At 33.7% G+C, this 20,012-nt stretch overlaps 1 protein-coding gene across 1 annotated transcript; it reads left to right on the top strand.

Annotated features, from left to right (window-relative positions):
* The first annotated feature begins 5,574 nt into the window (after positions 1-5,574).
* Positions 5,575-19,522, top strand: LOC140162517 (uncharacterized). The gene is made up of 4 exons (XM_072185765.1): positions 5,575-5,726; positions 12,392-12,488; positions 13,493-13,693; positions 17,065-19,522. The coding sequence occupies exons 2-4, from the start codon at positions 12,410-12,412 to the stop codon at positions 17,253-17,255; spliced, it is 471 nt and encodes a 156-aa protein (XP_072041866.1). The 5' UTR covers positions 5,575-5,726; positions 12,392-12,409; the 3' UTR covers positions 17,256-19,522.
* Positions 19,523-20,012: the final 490 nt, after the last annotated feature.

The following is a 20,012-nucleotide window of genomic DNA, read 5'->3' as shown; positions in this document are numbered from 1 at the left end:
ATCATACGTCGTATATAGCGCGGTTGTTGGATTGCCACAGTCTAAAGGCCCAATAGTAGGGCTTCTCTTCCATAGGGGTGTGCGTCTATTTTCTGGAATAGTCCTGATACACAGGTAAAATATCCATTTTGGTGATTTTTTTTACTATGGGCATTTTCACAGTAAAGTATCACTGTCATATGTCAAGTGTCACAACTGTTATTTTTTGGTTTTGCGTGATAACTCCCTGGTAATATAACTTCATGAACTTAATTGTTTAAAATTAATATGATAACGCAATAACATGTAAAATTTTATTGTTTTCGATCATTATAGTATCGTATCGTACATAAAGGCAAAAATGAATAACTGGGTGAGTAATAGAATACCATGCACTCTGAATAGAAAGTTTCTCCATGTTGAGTACGGTTGAGTAAAAGGGAACAGGGCAACAAAATGAGTCAAACGGAATTCAATGTTGTTAACATTGTTACTCGTATGAGTAAATTTAATAATTATTTGCAGTGTAATAATGTATCTCAAATGTTAGCAACAACGTATAGGTCTACGCAAATGCGGGGCTGACATTGACTGAAAACTAAATTATAAAAGTTAAAAAGAAATATTGACCTATTCCAGTTTAAAAATCACGTGTTATCATTTGGTGATAAAGGCCTATACTGTGAACACCCAAATAGGCATTTTCCTACTTTAATGTTACATTGTTGTTTTAAAGAAGAAAATTATACCCAAACGGTTACATTTCAGCACATCACATCAAAGTTCCCATTGGGCGCTCATTCATTTTTTAAAGGAAATTTGATTAATGTTTCCTTTAAGTTAAGAAAGCGTTTTGGCAAAATGCTTTACAATTGACAATTTGCTTGTTTTTATTACACATCCATTTAAATTAAATGATGAGTCATCTGATCATGCAATTATTTCACAATTTTCAAAGAATTACTAATTTGTAACCATGTTTCCTGCTCAATTGTAGTGAATGAAAATATGTAAACCAACAAAAAAATACATTAAAAAGAAACGTTAAACAAATAAATAAACTTTTGTTAAGAAAAGAGGAAACTAATGTATAATGGTTTCGAATCGTATTTGTGAATAATGCGGCTTAGGAATCTCCCGATGATTCATATAATATTATAAAATTTACAACTTAAAGGGATAAAGGGATAAAAAGCCATTTTGCTAGCAAAAGGGATTTCAAAATTGATATCACTTAACTAAACTTCACTTAAATTAAAGCTTTTCACACCAAAGTTTCACAAGATCAAGTTAAGGAGAAAAGTGAACAATATCAAAAAAACAAAAGAACAACAAACAAACAAACAAACAAACAACTACACGTGTTTTATGGAAAACTATACTAAGCCTGCTAAGCGGAAATAAACGGCACACATATTTTACTTTACTCTATTTTACTTAAAGAATAAATATTTTTACATGTTTTGAGTCGAATTCTGCAGGAAAAATGTCAAAACGAATACATTCTTTTAAAATATTAAAAAGTATTAAAATATGAGTAGTAGTATCAAAATTAAGTGACTGTAGTCGTATTTATATCTATAAAGGTGCATTTTGTGATCCACAACCGCATCCCCCACTTGAAGCCCTGAGCGTAAGAAGACCGTAAGCATGGTAAGTCCACTTGGCCCCTCAACATGTATACACTCAAGTTGTGTATAGTTTGGTAATGTTTTATACATGTTCAGGGGCCAAAACAAAAATTCACAACCTATCATGATGTTTTCACCCTGGAACATTATAAAACCCTAAGAAACTATAGGCTACGTAACTTTAGTGTAGGCCTACACATGTTGAGGGGCCAAGTGGACTTACGGTCTTCTTGCGCTCAGGTCTTCACTTATACCCCCAAAAGGTCGAGATACTAGTCTAGTATGGAGACATGTCTTCAGAAGACATGTCTTAATTTAGCGTCTTTGTGCAAGTCATATATCATAACCACATATCTTGTGGTTAGTCATGACTTTATGCATATGAGTCATGTCTAGTTTAGAGACATAGGAAATTGCGATAAGACACGACTCGAAGCATTAGTGACTTGTTAGAAGTCACTTATTCAATAATGTGTCTTTAATTAGGACATGAAGTAAGACATGTCCCATTCTGATCCAATAATTAAGACATGACTTAAGGCTAGCTATACATACTTTGTTGATGTCTTGTACCGTAGCTAGTCATGTCTTGGATAAGGACATAGCTCAAAGTCCTGTCTTTCCACAAGCCATGTCTCCATGCAAGACATGACTTGCATAAGGACATGGCTAAAAAGTGGCTTCAAAGTCGCGTCTTAAAATAGCGTCTACAGGTAAGACACAATTTTTTCAGTGTAGCCTAAATCACCATCACCAAAATTCAAGCACCCTCAGAAGGCTCAGGTACAGAACCTTCCAATCTCGAGTTAAATGATCTAAATCCATATTGTAACATTTCCATAAAAATGGATTAGTATTTCTTTTCCATAAAATGTTAGCTTTTACTGTCAGGTATGTCCCCTTTTAATTTTGAGGTTTTATTCAAAATCCCGGATTGGGACTCAACTACAGCATCTAGAGTCTTGATTTTTCCTGGGTATGCTAGTTTAATAAAGTACATTACAATTGTGTAAAAAAAACCAGAATTTTGAAAAAATTGAAGGCGTCCTCCTCAACAAATGTTACAATATCAGGCTTTATGTGGATGCGTATCCGAGGAGATCACATTGAAATGTTTTAATCCAGATCACACTACTCCCTATTCCAGAAAAATACAGCACTAATTTTTTGGGATAAAAAAAATATTATCCTGTTTATCCAAATGAAACATAGCTAAATCCTAATCCTTTAGTTAGTCCTAACTGGCAATAAAAGAAAATTTTTAATATTTTGCCAATTTTTGGAAATAAGGGCCAAAAACATGCGTTTTTAGGGTGTTTTTCGTATGCTGTGACAATCAAGCTCAAAGACTTGTATTAAGACTAATTTCAGTTTATGCATTCGAGCTTTTGGAAAAGACATGTTTCATTTTTATAACCCATTATTTAATTATAGTAACACAAAAAAGTGGGAATTAGAGCGAAATTGCGGCATCTACTCTAGATTTTGAATGTTTAGACTTGTTCCAAGTCTTTGATTTGTGTGACTCGATTGTCTGAAAACATGACAAAAATGCATGTTTTTGGCTCTTTTTTCAAGATATTGGCCAAATATTAAAATTTTACTTTTATTGCCAGTTAGGACTAACTAAAGGATTAGGATTTAGTTATGTTTTGTTTTGCAGAACTTAATAATATTGTTTTAATCCCAAAAAATTAGTGCTGTATTTATCTGGAATGGGGAGTAGGTCCTGCTCTCGTGTGGTGCCCCCACCTTTGTTCCATAACCAAGGTAGCAGGAATTTTTTGATTTTGCCATAGCCCCCGCATGAACTCCATTGTGTGTAAATTTTACATTCAAACTAAGTGCTATTCTCTTTTTATGGGCATTTTAGTGTCTAAAATGGCCCAAATGAGGGTTTTTCAATATTGCCGTCCATTTCTTATCGTCACCCCCATAGACTTTACATGTAAAATAAAAAGGCTCATAAAAATTTAATAGCACTTAGTTCGGATGTAAAATTCACACAAAATGCTTTTTGAGTGATTACAAAGATAATTAAATACGGTACTTTTCATTCGAGGCTATGTGGAATTTTTTTTTAAATGTATAACATTTCACAATAAAATGTCCATTGGAAACAATAATATCCTCTGCTATGTGGTTTGCCGCTCCTGTCTCTTTTTAGACCAAAAAAGTAATGATGAACATTGTTTTTCCCCATATTTCGAAACATATTATATAAAAGAACGGCACAAATATCAATGGATATCGTGGTGTAGGCCTAGGCATATTACCTTTCAAAAGGGGCTAACCACAGGGCGTAAACTCCGTCAATTGTATTGTCAAATTATTGCACTTTCATACGAATTGTGCCGTTCTTTATATATAATATGTTTCGAAATATGGGGAAAAACAATGTTCATCATTAATTTTTTGGTCTAAAAAACCAGTGCATGTCATGTAGGGTATTAATTGTTTACGAACTTTTATGGGTGGGTTTTGAGGGCAAATTAGTGAAAAATCGGTATTTTGCACATTTTTCATTATTTGTCAAAAATAATCGTTGCTGGAAATTATTTTGGATATATACAATAATTTTCAGTATGGTTTTAGTACCAGCGAGTTTCACGATAAACTGCTATACATTAGGGATCGTTCACAAACACTTGTAAGGGGGGGGGGCTGATGGAAAAATGGGGGCTGAGAAATTTTATCCCTCTGAAGGGGGGCCTTTAAAAGTATCACCTTAATTTTTCTCGTAGAACATGAGTTTTACACTATTTTCTATGGGGTTGACGCTCATTTTTCATGGCCAAAAAAAGGGGGGGGGGCCTGAAAAAATATGTGGTCTGCAATTCTTCCCAAGAATATGAAGATTATATTTAGATGCCGATTTCATTCAAGTCACTTTTCCGGAGTATTTTGAGGCAAAGTTTGCGTTCAAACAATGCAATTCGATATGTCTGATGTGCTCTCAGGTTCCACAAAAAATATGTGAAAACGTCGCTAACCAAGCCATGAAAGCATTAGTGCAACTGATTCCGAAATAACAATAAGACACAACAAAATGTTTATGCGTCATCTTGCGTGACAATGCATGATATAACTAACATTAATTCAAGTTGAACTCAAACTTCCATTATTGTACTGTAAAATACCCTTATTCATTGGCAAACCTTATTCATGCGTAAATCGACCGCATGTATCATGATTTCATTAGTAAAATAAATAAATTTTAGTGTTTTTTTGTTCTTCATTTTGTTATTTTAATAGTGGGGAAATCATTTATGATAAAATGAATAAGCCTATAAGGTCCCCTATACTAGAGGATTTAATTTTTCCTCTGTCAAATATTCATATAATATGAGAACCTTTTAGATTTAAAAAGTATAGGCCTATTGTTTGAAGCAAATTATTTGTATCAAAGTCACCGTTGATGAAAATTAATTGTATTTAAATTTGTATGAAATACTCAGTCAAGTAATACATGAGGTATTTCAACATCAAGTCATGTGACACGTTTCATGTCTCGTGGCGTTTTTAACGTGGCGTTTTTAATTAACATGATTAAGCAAAAAAGTGTTTTGTTTGGCCTCACTTGGTTTGAAAAAAAAAAATAAGGTCCTTCGATAGGTTGATTTTTTTAAGATAATCAAAAGAACAAGTAAATAATCAGCCACAAAGTTTTGATGGGATACCACTAGTTTGAAATGTGAAATGCCCATCTGAGAGTAAATGATTTATTTTACATGTAAATTTGTTGATTTAAGTTAGGCAATACACAAACATAGGTTTACCATTATGAAAATGAGGAAACAAAGGGCCGCGGATTCTCACATTTTTTGTCGGTCGAGTAAGGTTAAACACTTTTATTGCCTTACTTTCCGTGTTTCCTATTTACAATGAACTCGAAACTTATGGTTTAAAAAATACCCATTTTTACCTATTTTTAGTTCTGACATAAAATCCCCGGATTAGGCCTATATTAGGCCTATATAAGCAGAGGAAACTCACAGATAAAGCAAGATCACGAGACGAAACTCAACAGAAGAGGACGTGAGCCAATATCTGTGTAAGGAAATCAACATAACTATTCACGAAGTGAAATTTCGGTGAAAATATACTTAACTAACGGTAAGCCTCGTATAAAATGTTAGCATAGGCGGTAGACCTGTAGGTTACCAACTTTGTACCAAAGTTTAGTTGATTTAGCAGCTTCCATTTTTGAAAAATAATGTAACACTAAACTATTTGTTTGCCTGTTTTGCCTATTTGTTTGTTTGTCTGTTGCTTTAAATTAAATTTTTTTTTTTGCCTGTTTGTTTGTTTAAATGTCTGCCCAATTTCGTTATATTTGTTTAGTATGCTCAAACAATATAATAACTTGTCATAAAAAATTATTTTGTAACTCATGCAACGGTTATGTACATAAAAATTGTTCTAGATTAAAACCAAAAGAACTGAGATCCGGAGAATGGACATGCCCACTTTGTCATAAAAAGAACAATGCTAATACTGGCTTGAACAATGATAATATGTCTTCCAATAATAATAATTGTGCTATGTGTCTAAAAATTGTTAAAGATCATCATAAAGATATATCATGTAATATATGTAAAGGTTATGTACACAAAAAATGTACTAAACTAAAGCAAAATCAACTTAAGAATTTAAATCGCAATGAATGGACATGTTCAAAATGTTCTATTGTTGTCCTTGATAACAACGAAATCATTGAAGATGATATTCAAGATCTAAACGAATCCCCACAATTTAAAGTCACCGATGTGGACTTTGATAAATATGATAACATGATCTTTAACCCTCTAAGATTTGACTGTATAATAATACAGAGAAGAACTAACAGTGATGTAGTATGTGGTAATGATGGTATACATGAATGCTCTTATTTAACCCCTGAACAATTTTCTATAGATCCCTATGTAACTCGGGGCAATTTCAACATATTAAATATTACCATTAGAAGTTTGAATAAGAATTTTGATGGCCTAAAAGATTGTATCAAAGTATTAGACAATGAATTCACTGTCATTGGTATATATCCGAAATATATCCGAAACCAAATGATTATCTCAACCTTCCAGGATATAGTATTGAATATACAAATAGAATTGAGCGAGAGAAAGGGGGTGTTTGTCTGTATATATCTGATAAAGTGAAGTACAAACTTAGGAAAGACTTATGTCATGCAAATGAAAATTATGAATCTTGCTTTATTGAAATCGAGAATCAAAAATCACAGAATGCTATTATTGGAGTTGTGTATAGGACTCATACTTCAATTGATGATTTTATACATGATATTGACCCTATTTTCAAAGTATTGAGTTCTAAAATGAAGCAATTCTATGTTATGGGTGACTTTAACATTGACCTCTTAAAGGTTGACAGTCATAGACCAACGCATGACTATCTTGAACTCATATATTCATACTCATTGATACCTTCGATCTACAAACCAACCAGAATCACAGAGTCTTCAGCAACAATTATTGATAATATATTGACTAATCATGAAGACATTATCAAATCCTCAATTGTAGTTACTGATTTAACTGTCCATTTTCCAACATCGTTGTCTACTAACCTGGAGTATACTAACACTTCTGATAAAGCACAGAAAGTCATATATAAGAGAAATCATTCTGATGGTAATATCACTAAATAAAAACAGAAGCTTTCGGAAGTCAAATGGAATGAAATTTTAGATGGTAAAAATGCAAATGATGATTACGATAATTTTTTTGTAACCTTTGACAAGCTATACAATGAATGTATTCCACTGGAAAAATGTAGAAGTAACCGAAAAAAGGAACCAATAGAGAGCTTGCGGAATGAAGTTACTGGAACTTTAACGGCAACTTCAAAAATATCGATTCGATTTCTTGCTCAACTTCACTTCAACGCGAACGTCAGATTGGTTTCTGTACCAACAGCGTCTTGTTGTTTAAACTAGGTGAAGTGTATCAATGGGTGATCAAAAGAAGGGTATGTAAAAGCGACTGCATCAAATTTCTCCCTTTTGTTTGCTGAAGTGGTTTGTTGGTAACACTTATTACAATAGGCGCTTAGTTTGAATAAACATGGATTACATCTCTTGGCGATGACCAATGCAATGGGAATTAGGCCTATGTTATGAGCTATACGCTAATATTATACTTCTAAACATGTTTCAATTAAATATTCTTGTGATATGCCTATATTATTGTCCCGGATTATTATAATAAAAGCTCAATTATTATTCCAGTAAACGTCAGCTTTGTCAATTTTATATTTCCATCAGGACACAAGCCCATTTTATCTGTTTGCTCTCCCTAGCCCCCCCCACCACCATCACCACCTCTCCATATCATCCCCTCCTCCATCTATTCATCTATCCTCACTTTCCCACTCCCCAGTGGCGTTGCCAGGAGTTTTCTTTTAGGAGGGCAAGGACTCCTCTTTGCATTCTGATCGAATTAAATATATCTCCCCGAATGATCCTCATTTTGTTCTTTAAAAACTCCCAGAATTTTGAATTTCAACCAACATATTTCTGGATGCTCCTTTCCTGACATTCTTATTTTTGTGACAAATAGGCCTCCTCTTTTAATAATGAATAATTTGGTTGACATACAATACCCATAGGCCTATAATATACGTATAATAGCGTGGCACATGTTAGACCAGCTTTCTGCTGAATTGGGGTACATAATGTATGCCTAAATGAATAAAATAATAATTAAATAAAATACCTGAACAGTGCAAACATATTTGGTTATATAGAGTTGTAATTATAAGACACGCAACGTTGTAAAAAAAATGTTCACAGTAGTTGCAATTCGCAGAAGTTCACTACACTGCTGGGTCGCGTAAAATCAGTCCATTTTACTGGAACTTAATCCCCTTGGCGTTGAAGTCAAGCCAAAAACTTGGTTCCGCAAGCTGATTTGGTGTACGTCATGAGCACACACAAATGTATATATCAAGTGTGACGTTTGGAACAAAATTTATTTTGATCTAATTCAATCAGTAATTTTTAGCATCATGTGGCATGTTTTTTACCCAAACCAAATTAGATTTCCAATAATTGGTCTATTAACTAGACAATACATAAGTGGTAATTATGTAGTCTATGAGGAAATATGCAAACCATTGTTTTAATTATGACGTATTTTCATCATAATTTACGGCACACTATAGATTCTGGCGTTAACTTTAACTTCAAGCGGCTTTAATGGCAGAGTGGTTTTGAATACATAATACTCTATAATCCTCTAGACGTTAAAGTTAAAGTTAAAGTAACTCCATTTCGCAAGCTCTCTAATATCTCCATGGATCACAAAAGGCTTACTGGCGAGTATAAACAAGAAAAATAAATTATATAAATGTTATCTAAACTCCCCTAGCAAAGAACGACTTCAAAAGTTCAAAACCTATAAAAATAGACTTAACATGCTTATACGTAAATCAAAACGGAAAATATTTTTCTTAAAATTTGAACACGCCAAAAATGATATGAGGCAGACATGGAAAACAATCAATAATGTTTTAGGTAAAGGCCATAAGCAATCTTCACAAAGTAAATATAAGGATGAGTGTGGAAATTCCATTACAAATCCTCAAGATATTTCAAATGCATTTAATGAATTTTTGTTAACATAGGGCCTAAACTTGCATCAAATATACATAGTACAGGTAAAAATTATTATGATTATCTTGGTGACAAGAAGTCTAATAGTATGTATTTTAAACCTATAGTTGAAAGAGATATCACGAAGATAATTGATAAGTTCAACCCAAATAAGGGTGCTGGTAATGACAACATCTCAAACTTTATTATAAAAAGAGTAGTAAATGAAATAGTGAAACCTCTCACAATGATTTTCAATCTATCTATTTCAACTGGGGCTGTTCCAGAAAAGCTAAAAATAGCAAAGGTTGTACCAATTTATAAAAGGATGATGCCGAGCAATTGTCAAACTACCGACCAATTTCACTACTACCATGTTTCTCTAAAATTTTAGAAAGACTTGTGTTTAACAGATGTGTTGATTATATTGATGCCCATGAAATCCTTAATGACAAACAGTTTGGGTTTCGCCCCAAGCACTCAACCTATTTTACAACTTGTAGATAAGACCAACAATGCCGTTGGGACAAACGAAACTACAATAGGTATTTTTCTTGACTTATCAAAAGCATTTGATACCATTGATCATAATATACTTTTGCATAAATTGGAACATAACGGATTTCGTGGAATTGCATTAGAATGGTTTAAAAGCTATTTATGTAATAGGAAACAACATGTTTCATATAACTAATACGAGTCTAAACATAAAGATATTATCTGCGGTGTTCCCCAAGGGTCGATATTAGACCCTCTACTCTTTATACTTTATGTAAATGATATAACCAACACTTCAAATGTTCTAGATTTTATCCTGTTCGCTGATGATACAACTATTCTGTACTCGCATCCCAATATTAAAAACCAAATCAATCTTACAAACGAAGAACTAAAATAAGTTAACAATTGGTTCAAAGCTAACAAATTATCAGTTAATGCTAGCAAAACGAACTATATGATTCTTGGAACTCCGCATATGGTATCAAATATTGATAAATCTGATATAAATGTAACTTTAGACAATACCTGTTTGGAGAGAGATAAACATACCAAATTCCTAGGTGTGTTAATTGACGAATGCCTTACATGGAAACATCACATTGATTGTGTGTCCAAAACAATTGCTAGAAATATTGGTGTAATAAATAATCTTAAACACTTTGTCCCTAACCGTATATTATTCACCAATGTTCACTCTTTACTGTACCCTTATCTTGCCGTATTTAAACTATGGTAGACTTATCTGGGGAAATACTTGTAAATCCTATTTAGACAAACTTGTTAAGCTCCAAAAGTGGGCAATAAGGACAATTTCTAATAGGCACTATAGAAGTCATACTGCACCCATTTTTGCCAAATACAATGCTTTAACCGTCATTGATATGTATACTTTTGAATTGGGTGTTTTTATGTATAGATACTCCGTGAATGAGCTACCTTCCTCATTTCAATATTACTTTAAGAAACGGTCTGATATCCACAACTATTCGACAAGACACTGTAACAACTACAATCTAACTAAAAATAAGAAAACATTTTCGGATCATTCTGTTCGTACTAGCGGTCCCTATCGTTGGAATACACTAGAAAATGAATTTAAGCAATCTAAATCAGTTAAGCATTTCCGTAATCAATTTAAGCAAAAGCTAATTTCAACTTACGTTTGATTTTTTTCCTTCTCTTTTGAGCACTTAAAACAAATTTAACATTTGGTTTATAAATTTCTTTGAGCCCCGTCCTTGTCTTTTTCCGTAGTTGAACTATTTGGCTGTTTTTTTTTTTTTTTTTTGTATCAACCCCTGTAGGGAAGGCATTTACAGGCCTATTTGGCCTTCCAGCCTTCTCCTCCATAACATGTCTTGTTAATTGTTGTAATTAAGTTATTTTTTTGATTTTGATGTATTTTGATATTTTAATATTGTCTGATTTTGATGTATGTAATTATGTATTTATTTGATATGAAAATAAATGATGAATGATGAATGAATGCTTTTTAGCTAGCATTAAACATTAATATGACAATGACAAGTAACTCAGTGTGCAAAGAGAGAGTTACTTTTTGGGAATTGTGCATGAGTGTAACACCCGGGTATAACAATTGAATTCCATACAAATATATCATTCATTTCCGCATTTACATGTTTGTCAGAATTATGTCAAGAAGCTATCAATATGATCAAAAAGGGCTGTGAAGTTTGTGCATTGAAGCTATAATGTACGATTTCCGTCAAATTTAAATTTAATTAAAATTTACCACAAATGATGAAATAACTGTCAGGATAGGTTTCTGTCCATTTAAGGCCGTAATATAGAGGTAAAATCAAGAAACCCCACTGACTATCTTGGCCTTTTGACGTGAAACCTTTTATGGGATTTACCCGGGTGATTTAATGTTGTAATTACGACATAAATTCAAAATTGCTTTGTTATATCCTAAAACACAACAAATTTGGAAAATTCCATTTAGGTGTAGGCTGGGACATGATAAGCATTAAAAATATATTATGACAGGTTTAAAAAAATACTAATTTCGTTTGAAAAGATCATACATTATAGCTTTAAAACATGTGGTATTTTGAAATGAGTTGATGTTTTTATAGATAGATTGATTGATTGATAGCTTTCTTGTTCAACGATTTTTTTTTTTTTTTGCTTTTACTTGCTTGCGCGATTGATGTGGGTTGTTTGTTGGATTGATTGATTATAGTTTGATCAGATCTTAATAGGCGGGAAATATTAGGCTTTTATCACTACGCCGTAAAGTAGACCCACGTTAAGAGCGATATTTTGTTGACCTGTCTGGTCTATATTTTGTGTATTTAAGAAAGTAGACAAAGTATAGGACTATTAACAATCCGTGATGCTTCTGGCGAGATGTCACAAGACTATTCTCAAAATAAAATATTTTGATATTAATCCGCGATGTTATAAGGCCCGCCGATTGAGAGCTGATCAAAGTATAGGATGTTTGATTGCTTGCTTGTTTGTTTGATTAATAGATTGGTCGATCAATCAAGGGATCGAATGATTGACCGATTGTTTATTTAATTGATTATCAGTGTTTGATTGCTTGATTACTTACTTGCTTGCTATGTTTATTTAATTGATTGATTGAATAAATAGTTGATAAATTAATTGATTGATTGATACCATATTTTATTTGCAGAACCAATATACAGACATAATGGCTTTTAATAGGACAGCAGTATTTACTCTTTTGATGACATTTGCAGCAATGGCGATTCTATCAACTGCATTAAAAGGTTAGTATATAATATGTTTTGTATTTAGTTGTCACACGATGAAAAAAAAACTTTTTAAGGGATGGGGTATGAACGTTTGGACAGTATTTATTATAGCACATTAGACATCGAATTGCATTCCGAATACAAAGAATGTCCTTCTGATATCAAATAATTTTGATTTTTTGAAATTCGCAATGTAATACACATTTTATGGCAAATGATTACATATTGATATTTTTGATATTTAACAGTATTCGATGTAAACTTTATAAATCTGATGATTAAAGTGTATGTAGGTGAGATGAAAAGCCGACGATCAATTGAAAAATTTGTCCTTTTGTATTGAAGATATGGATTTTCCTCCCAAACTCCAAAATAAATTAGGTCTTTTTGGAAACAAATCCATATCTTCAATATGAAAGGTCAAAATTTTCAATTGATCGTTGTTTTTTTCCACCTACATACACTTTAAGAATATATCATTAGATGTATGAAATTTACTTGAAGACTGTTACTGTATATATCAAAAATGTGAAAATATCAAATTTTAATAATTTTAATAAATTTGTATTATATCGTGAATTTCAAAAAATGAAAATTATTTGATATCAGAAAGACAGTATTCGTATTCAGAATGCAATTCGATATGTCTGATGTGCTCTCATGTCCCACAAAAAATACTGTCGAAACGCTCAAAACGCTCATTTCAGATCCATTAAGAAATTAAAAGAAAAAAAATGGTTGTTCCCAATAACATTTACATGAAGAAGAAAAGAAACATACAATTCCAGACCCCCACTCTCAGAGGATTTGAGATCCTGGTGTTTAGGCCTACTCATTTTGCCCAGGTTTTGCCCAGATACTTTAAATTCTGGCCTAGAGGATTGGAGGCCGGTGTTCCCTCAATATACGGTAGAGAGTAGTTTTCACTATAATTATGATACCGGAATTATAGTAAAATACTAGCAGCGTATTTTAACATGTGTAGAGGAATAATTAATTTTGGTTGCCTTCTTTTTCAGACATACCGTGCAAGACATTCGAAAGGTTGAATGTGCCTCATCACCAATGTACGTTCAACAAAACTAACTCAAGGGGTGAACTGGAAAGACAGTGCGTTCCTTTTTACTTCGTCTGCGACTCCATTATCGATTGTCAGGACGCATCGGATGAGTTAGTCTTTAACGCAACGGGAGTAAACGAATGTCAAGCTTTTTGGAGAGGTAAGTCTGCACTTGCGTCTAGATTGAAGAATATCAGGTTGATTCTAAAAAAAAGTTTTGTTTAACGGGCACCCTCTCATTTCGTATATTTTAGTGAACAAATAACCAATACAAATGGTATAATGTTATTAGGCATACTTTTGAATAAATTTAAGAGGCTGCTACCGGTTTTGGAACCTTTGCATGTGTTGCATGTGACCTGTTCAGATAATAGGCCTATGTCCAACAAACATGATATTATGTGTAAAAACTTAGGCACTACTTTTGAAATCAAAAACTCAAAAAATCGATGGGATTTAAAAATTATCAAGTTCACAATTGTTTTAAGTACGAAAACAAAAACACGTCCAAATACTTGCAGAGGGACTGTGCCGCCTGAAACAGCATTGCCAATAACAGTATTTTCACTTGGAGGTGGCTATTCCGTGTACTGCTGTGTTCCCATTTGAAGCAATTTATACAATTTGCAATTTGATAGATTTAATTTTCTTTTTCTTTCATAATTTTTATTAAAAGCCTCTAAATATACCTAAAAAATGAAGGCCCATGTTTACTTGGATTATCTCCGATTATTATCCTATCGACTGCTCAGTGCCAGAAATGGGTAAGTGCAATAGCTGCCATGTGTAGATGAGTACAATATACTGTATGTAAATTTCCAAATGTTCACATGGCAGCTATTGCACTATACCCACTTCTGCATGGCACTGAGCAGTCAATGTGTGTTCGGCTGTCGTGATCACGGTGATTACGCAGAGGCGTAGCGTCATAGGGGCACAGGGGCACGCATGTGCCCCCCTACAATCGATCTGAATTTTTTTAAATCCGATAGGAAAATTGCAAAAAAGGCTTGTGCCCCCATCAGACCCAGTGCCCCCAATCATGGTCGGTGCCTCCCCCCCCACCCATATGATGATCCACGCTACGCCACACACCGACATCGCCCTGTTAATAATTACATTATACAACCAGAGACACTGAAATGAATACACGGGATCGATACACGTAAATGTGCTATGCACGATTGATATTCAGACGATAAATCTTTGGATACCGGGGTGGAAAATGATGAATATCTCCCGTAAATGATTTCGTATAAAGAAACCAGATGTGGTTCCTTGCACTTGAATATATATTTTGAACAGATATGATAGTCGTTAGTTTGCGCTTTGAGAGAGTAGCTTGCGTCTTGAGCTGAAAAAGTGACCAAAATTCAAGATTTTAAATAGCGCAGCGTAGACCCTAGTGGAGGTAGTCTCGGGCCAGATTGTATGTGGCTATCACGAACATACAGGATCGACGAGTGTCAGACCGACTGACACAAACTGGCTGTGTAGGAGACTATCGAAGAGGCAGTCTATAAGCAGATGACAATGGCGAATGTATGATCGCTGACCGTACAGAGGTCAGTCACAGGCTAATGTCATTAGCCTTAGTCGGATGTCCTTCAGCCCACTATGCATTTAAAAACTATTAAACAGGTGGGAATACAATCGGGCGATGACACTGTGCGCCACTGTGATCACGTGTTATGACTAGAGAATATTTTGGTCAATCAAGTTGAGCATGATGTGTTCGGACCATAATTGCACAATTAGTCAATTCAATTTTATTAAAAAAATAACCTCGTGGCCCTAAGGCCAAATTGCGAATTTTTTTACATGGTATAAAACATACAGAATCAATACATGCATAAGGCCAAGTAAAAAATAAAACATGTTTCACGTCCGGGTTTTCGAAAAAAAAGGAGGAAGAGGGGTCTTTTTATTTTCTATTTTTTATCGCAAAATTGGTGTAAATACCCATACTCAGAGCTGTTTTAGCGTATACAATAATGCCTGGAAAAAGGAGGAGGCCCTTTTTTATTTGTTGTTCTGAGAGTTACACCCCCTGTAATGATCACAAAACCTTCCTAAAATGTTTCTTGTATCTTAACAAGGCTATAGAAAGCATCCCAACTTCCTAGACATATTTTTTGTAAAGTTATAACTGAATTTCAAAAAATAAAAAGATATTTGAGGAAACCTCAAAAAAGGAAGCGCGAGGGGACGTGAAACATGTTTATTTTTTTATTTGGCCTAATCAAATTACAACAGTAATAGAAAAACACTTATTAATACAAAAATAAAAAAATATTGCATAAGAATCAAAAACTGATATTGCCACAACACACCAAACTAATTTAAAATTATTCACGCCGCAAAAAAAACCCAAATTAGAAATCCTCACTCACTTATTTACCTAACTCAAGCACATACTACCTACAGGCAAACGAGCGACATACAAAATTACACTCACAATCATCAGCAAGCATGCAGTCTCATATACAAAACGTACACTCCTAAAATACTCACAGCTAAACTTACTCACATAAGAACATGCACAGAAACATAAGACTCACTTCCCATCAGCCTCTCTGGAACATGAATATATATTGCACTTTAAAAACTGCTAAACATTTAGAAATACATATTAAATACAAGCAAAAAATATATATCCTGAAAACAAACTTAAACTGGAAAATTCTTATAAAAAAACAATTTTATTACTCAAAAGTCAAGGAGCAATTTTAGTGAAAGCAGCCAGAAAAGAATGCCTTTTAGTTGGCATTCAAAAGATTAACAAAATAAGGCACAGGGCTTTGCTGGAAACGGTTTGTTTTTGAAGCCAATTGAGAAATGTGTTGGCTATTTCTCAAGGATGGCAAATTTAAGGCAGTGATCCTCCCTTCTTTCTTGCAAAGAATTAAGCCCACATGTATTTAATGCATCAGAATATGATTTGTAATTATTGAAGCCCACTATGGTCTTACAAGCTCTCTTTTGAATTCTTTCCAGCTCATATGTTTGCTTTATAGATAAACCAGAATGCAACACTGCATCACCATATTCAACATCTGGTCTAACATTTACTTTTGAAGACTGTCAAAAGCTCTTCACGGTCAAAGCCAAATTTGTTAAGTGATCTCAACATAAAAAGCCTTTGGTTGGCTTTCTTAGTCATGTTTTCAATTTGTGACTCCCACTTAAGATCATTTTGTAGGTAGACACCAAGAACTTTAGCTTTGTTGACATAGGACAGCTTCTTAGAACCAATCATTAAGTCAGCATGCAGTGGGGCAGACTTGTTGAAACATATTTCCAGTGCTTGGCACTTGGAGGGGTTTAACTTGAGTTGATTGAGTCAATCTTGAGGTTTTTAAAAAAGAGAATCCTAAGATATCTGATGGGGTTTCCGAAGCGTGACCTAGACCCTACTTTCACATGTTGTTTTTTCTTTAAGACACAATTATTGATCACTTTGTTCTCTTTATTTTCATTGGTCGCTTTACTTTTACTGTAACGCCGATATTTTGAAACCTTAAATTACAGATCAATGCGACACCGATTTTGATGGCAAGAAGACAACAGACGGGAATGACTTGCAAAAATTCCAATGTAACAACGGGCAATGCATTCTGGGATGCCTACGGTGTGATGGGACGAGGGACTGCGTGGATGGCTCCGATGAGAAAATCACCGAATGTTCTGGTCCAAATCAAGTGAGACCACCGTGCAATTGAGAATGGAGAATTTTAGACTCAAGAGGCTGTATAGCCTGTATACAGAATGTTGTTTTCTTCACAAAGCATTCTGGGACAGTGTGACATTGTCACTTAATTTATAAAATGTATCATGGGTATCCATTCATGGGTATACCCAATGGGTAGGCCTAATAAAAAACTGTGACCAGCTCTAACAAAACCCGGAACAAGTCGCCAGGCATGTTTTTGAGTTATATGCCTTTAAAATGACATTCCCATAAAAAAGATATTGGAATACTTAATTTAATGGTATTTGGTTCTGGAACTAAGTGGACTTTAAAATCCTTGAAAGTACTTATTAAAACGAGGTTTATTTAATCAATAATTAACAATTGAACTATGATAATCCCTATTTAATCCTGCGTAAGACAGGAAACTAATTAGCACATTACTGAGAATAGACATTTGGCAAAAATATGAAGGTATCATTTACAAATTATCTATATCTTGAAAAGTAATGATGCTATGTATATAAATTTGGTATCATTTTAAAGTTATTGTCTAATGCTTACATTTTCATTCAAATTATGAAATGTCGAAAATGCGACTTGTTCCTGGTTTTGTCAGAACGGGTCACCTATACGGTAACCTACCTCTTCTGAGATTCTTCTTTTCTGATTAAATTAATTTGATTTTGGTGTTGGTATTGAACTACTTCACTTTATTATTATATAAAAACAGCATTATATTTTATACGCGAGTTGTTTAATAATAGTTCAGTATTCTAATTCGTGTGTATTCAAAACGTCCGATTTGTACTCCATTATCGCTCTATTTCGCAATGCTTCGATATTTAAGTTGTGGGTCATAGCTGTATGTACGTTTTGAAGCGTTGCCAGTCAATGTTATCATTTATTATTGCTTGTCAAAGAAAAGAAAAAGGCATTTACGAATGGCGTGTTATTGTTATTATCCTCCATTTGTGGAAAATTTATTAAGTCGGTTAATGGCCGCGGATTAGAACATTCGAGGATAAGAATGGCCTTGGCGCTTCGCGTCGCGGCCATTCTTATCCACGAATGTTCTAATCGCGTCCATTATCCTATACTTAGTATTGATGGTTGAGACACTATTGAATGTTAAGTTTGGCGTGTTTAGTATCAAGTTTAATGGTTTATAACTATGAGTGTTATTTATTTGTATGATATTTGTGAAATATGGTTTTGTATTTATAAATTAACTTTTATTTGGACATGTGAAATTTTATGGTATCGAAATACAATTTGTCTTCATGCTATTGAAATCGCAAACGTCGGTATCGTCCCCATTTTCCCTCTCCTTCCCCTTCTTTCTCTCTTATCTCCCATTCTTCTCGTCCCAATTTTCCCGCTTCCCGTCCCAATTTTAGGTGTCGGTGGAAGGGGGAGTCTGTCCCCTCCCCCGCTGGCAACGCTACTGATCATCGTACGCAACTAGAGAAACCAGAGGGTGTAAACTTCATTCATAAACAGGAACAGAAGTGGTAAAATCATCCCTATGGACTATCAAGAATTGTTAGAACTTTTACTCTGAACTTTAAAAACTCGTTGCATTTTAAAGTATCCTGACAATCATGTCATATTAAGGTGGTACTACACCCCTTGATAAATTTGTGACTAATTTTGCATATTTTCTCAAAAACTAATAAAACACTGGTAATAAAAGTTATGTATATTATAGGGGCAAGGAACCCAGTTACTACACTGGAATTTCAGTGACTCAAGACAAGTAGTTATTAATTTATTGATCAAATATCGGGTTTCCCAAATTTTTGACTGTAACTCCACAAGTGTTGTCTGTGCTGAAATAGTATTCAATGCAGTAGTTGTAGTCCTTGCCCCTATAATATAAATATCTTACTTGTCACCAATGCGTTATAATTTTTGAGAAAAATGCAAAAATAGGCACAAAATTGGCCAGGGGTGTAGTACCACCTTAAAGGGTAACAGTATAGATGAAACAAAGTTTCTCAATACCAGGTATGTCATCTTCATAGTCAAGAAACAATTATTGTGCAACAGGAAAATTTGCTTGTTTATTATAAGAGAATGTTGTTCACAAATAATTGTTCTCTGATATTGGTTTTTGGACGTTCTAACTCTATTTTCTGTAGTGCGTTTCAGTTAATCAGAAGCGCACTTTTGCAGTTCAAGTAATACGAATCCTCATTAGTAATTTTACTGTTTTAATTGTATTTATGTATATGTATTTATTCTGTGGAAAAGTTTAAAAAAATAAAAGTTCGTTTTCTTGTTGCGGTTAATATATATATTTTTGTCAGTTGTATCATTTTAAATGTTGGATAGACATTAGACAACATTGTCAATTTGTTTCTCAAATTATGGGTGACAATGTGTTATGCTTAAGGGTAGACTAGGTACTGTTGGTCGAAACAACAAACATTATCTAAATCAATACATTATTGAAAAATAACACTTCATGTTTTTCAAAAGCCCATTCTACAAATCATATACTTTGAAAACTTGCTTGATTTATTGTTGTTAATGAGTTATGTACGTTTTACAAAAGTGTTGTTGTTTCAGCCCTTTTGACAACATAACTCAAGAATCACAGGATCTACAAAGTATATCTGTGATATTTGAATGCTTCTACACGCTCGCTTTGAAATGATCAATGCAAATTTTGCCAAAGCTCACTACCAGTCACAACTACCAAATCGCAACAGTCTAAAATAGTTATACTAACCTTAATTGAAACATATTGTATGTTCGAATAATTATTAAATAGTTGGTTATA

This window comes from Amphiura filiformis, chromosome 10, assembly GCF_039555335.1.
Source record: "Amphiura filiformis chromosome 10, Afil_fr2py, whole genome shotgun sequence".
In the NCBI taxonomy this organism is placed as follows: Eukaryota; Metazoa; Echinodermata; class Ophiuroidea; order Amphilepidida; family Amphiuridae; genus Amphiura; species Amphiura filiformis.
Note: the sequence above shows the minus strand (reverse complement) of the source record. Positions and strands in the feature narration are given on the sequence as shown.

Excerpts from the sequence above, each read along its gene's own strand:
- LOC140162517 (XM_072185765.1), top strand. The coding sequence starts at position 12,410 with ATGGCTTTTAATAGGACAGCAGTATTTACTCTTTTGATGACATTTGCA. Across the intron at positions 12,489-13,492 it reads TCTATCAACTGCATTAAAAG|ACATACCGTGCAAGACATTC; the intron begins GTTAGTATATAA and ends CTTCTTTTTCAG. Across the intron at positions 13,694-17,064 it reads ATGTCAAGCTTTTTGGAGAG|ATCAATGCGACACCGATTTT; the intron begins GTAAGTCTGCAC and ends CTTAAATTACAG.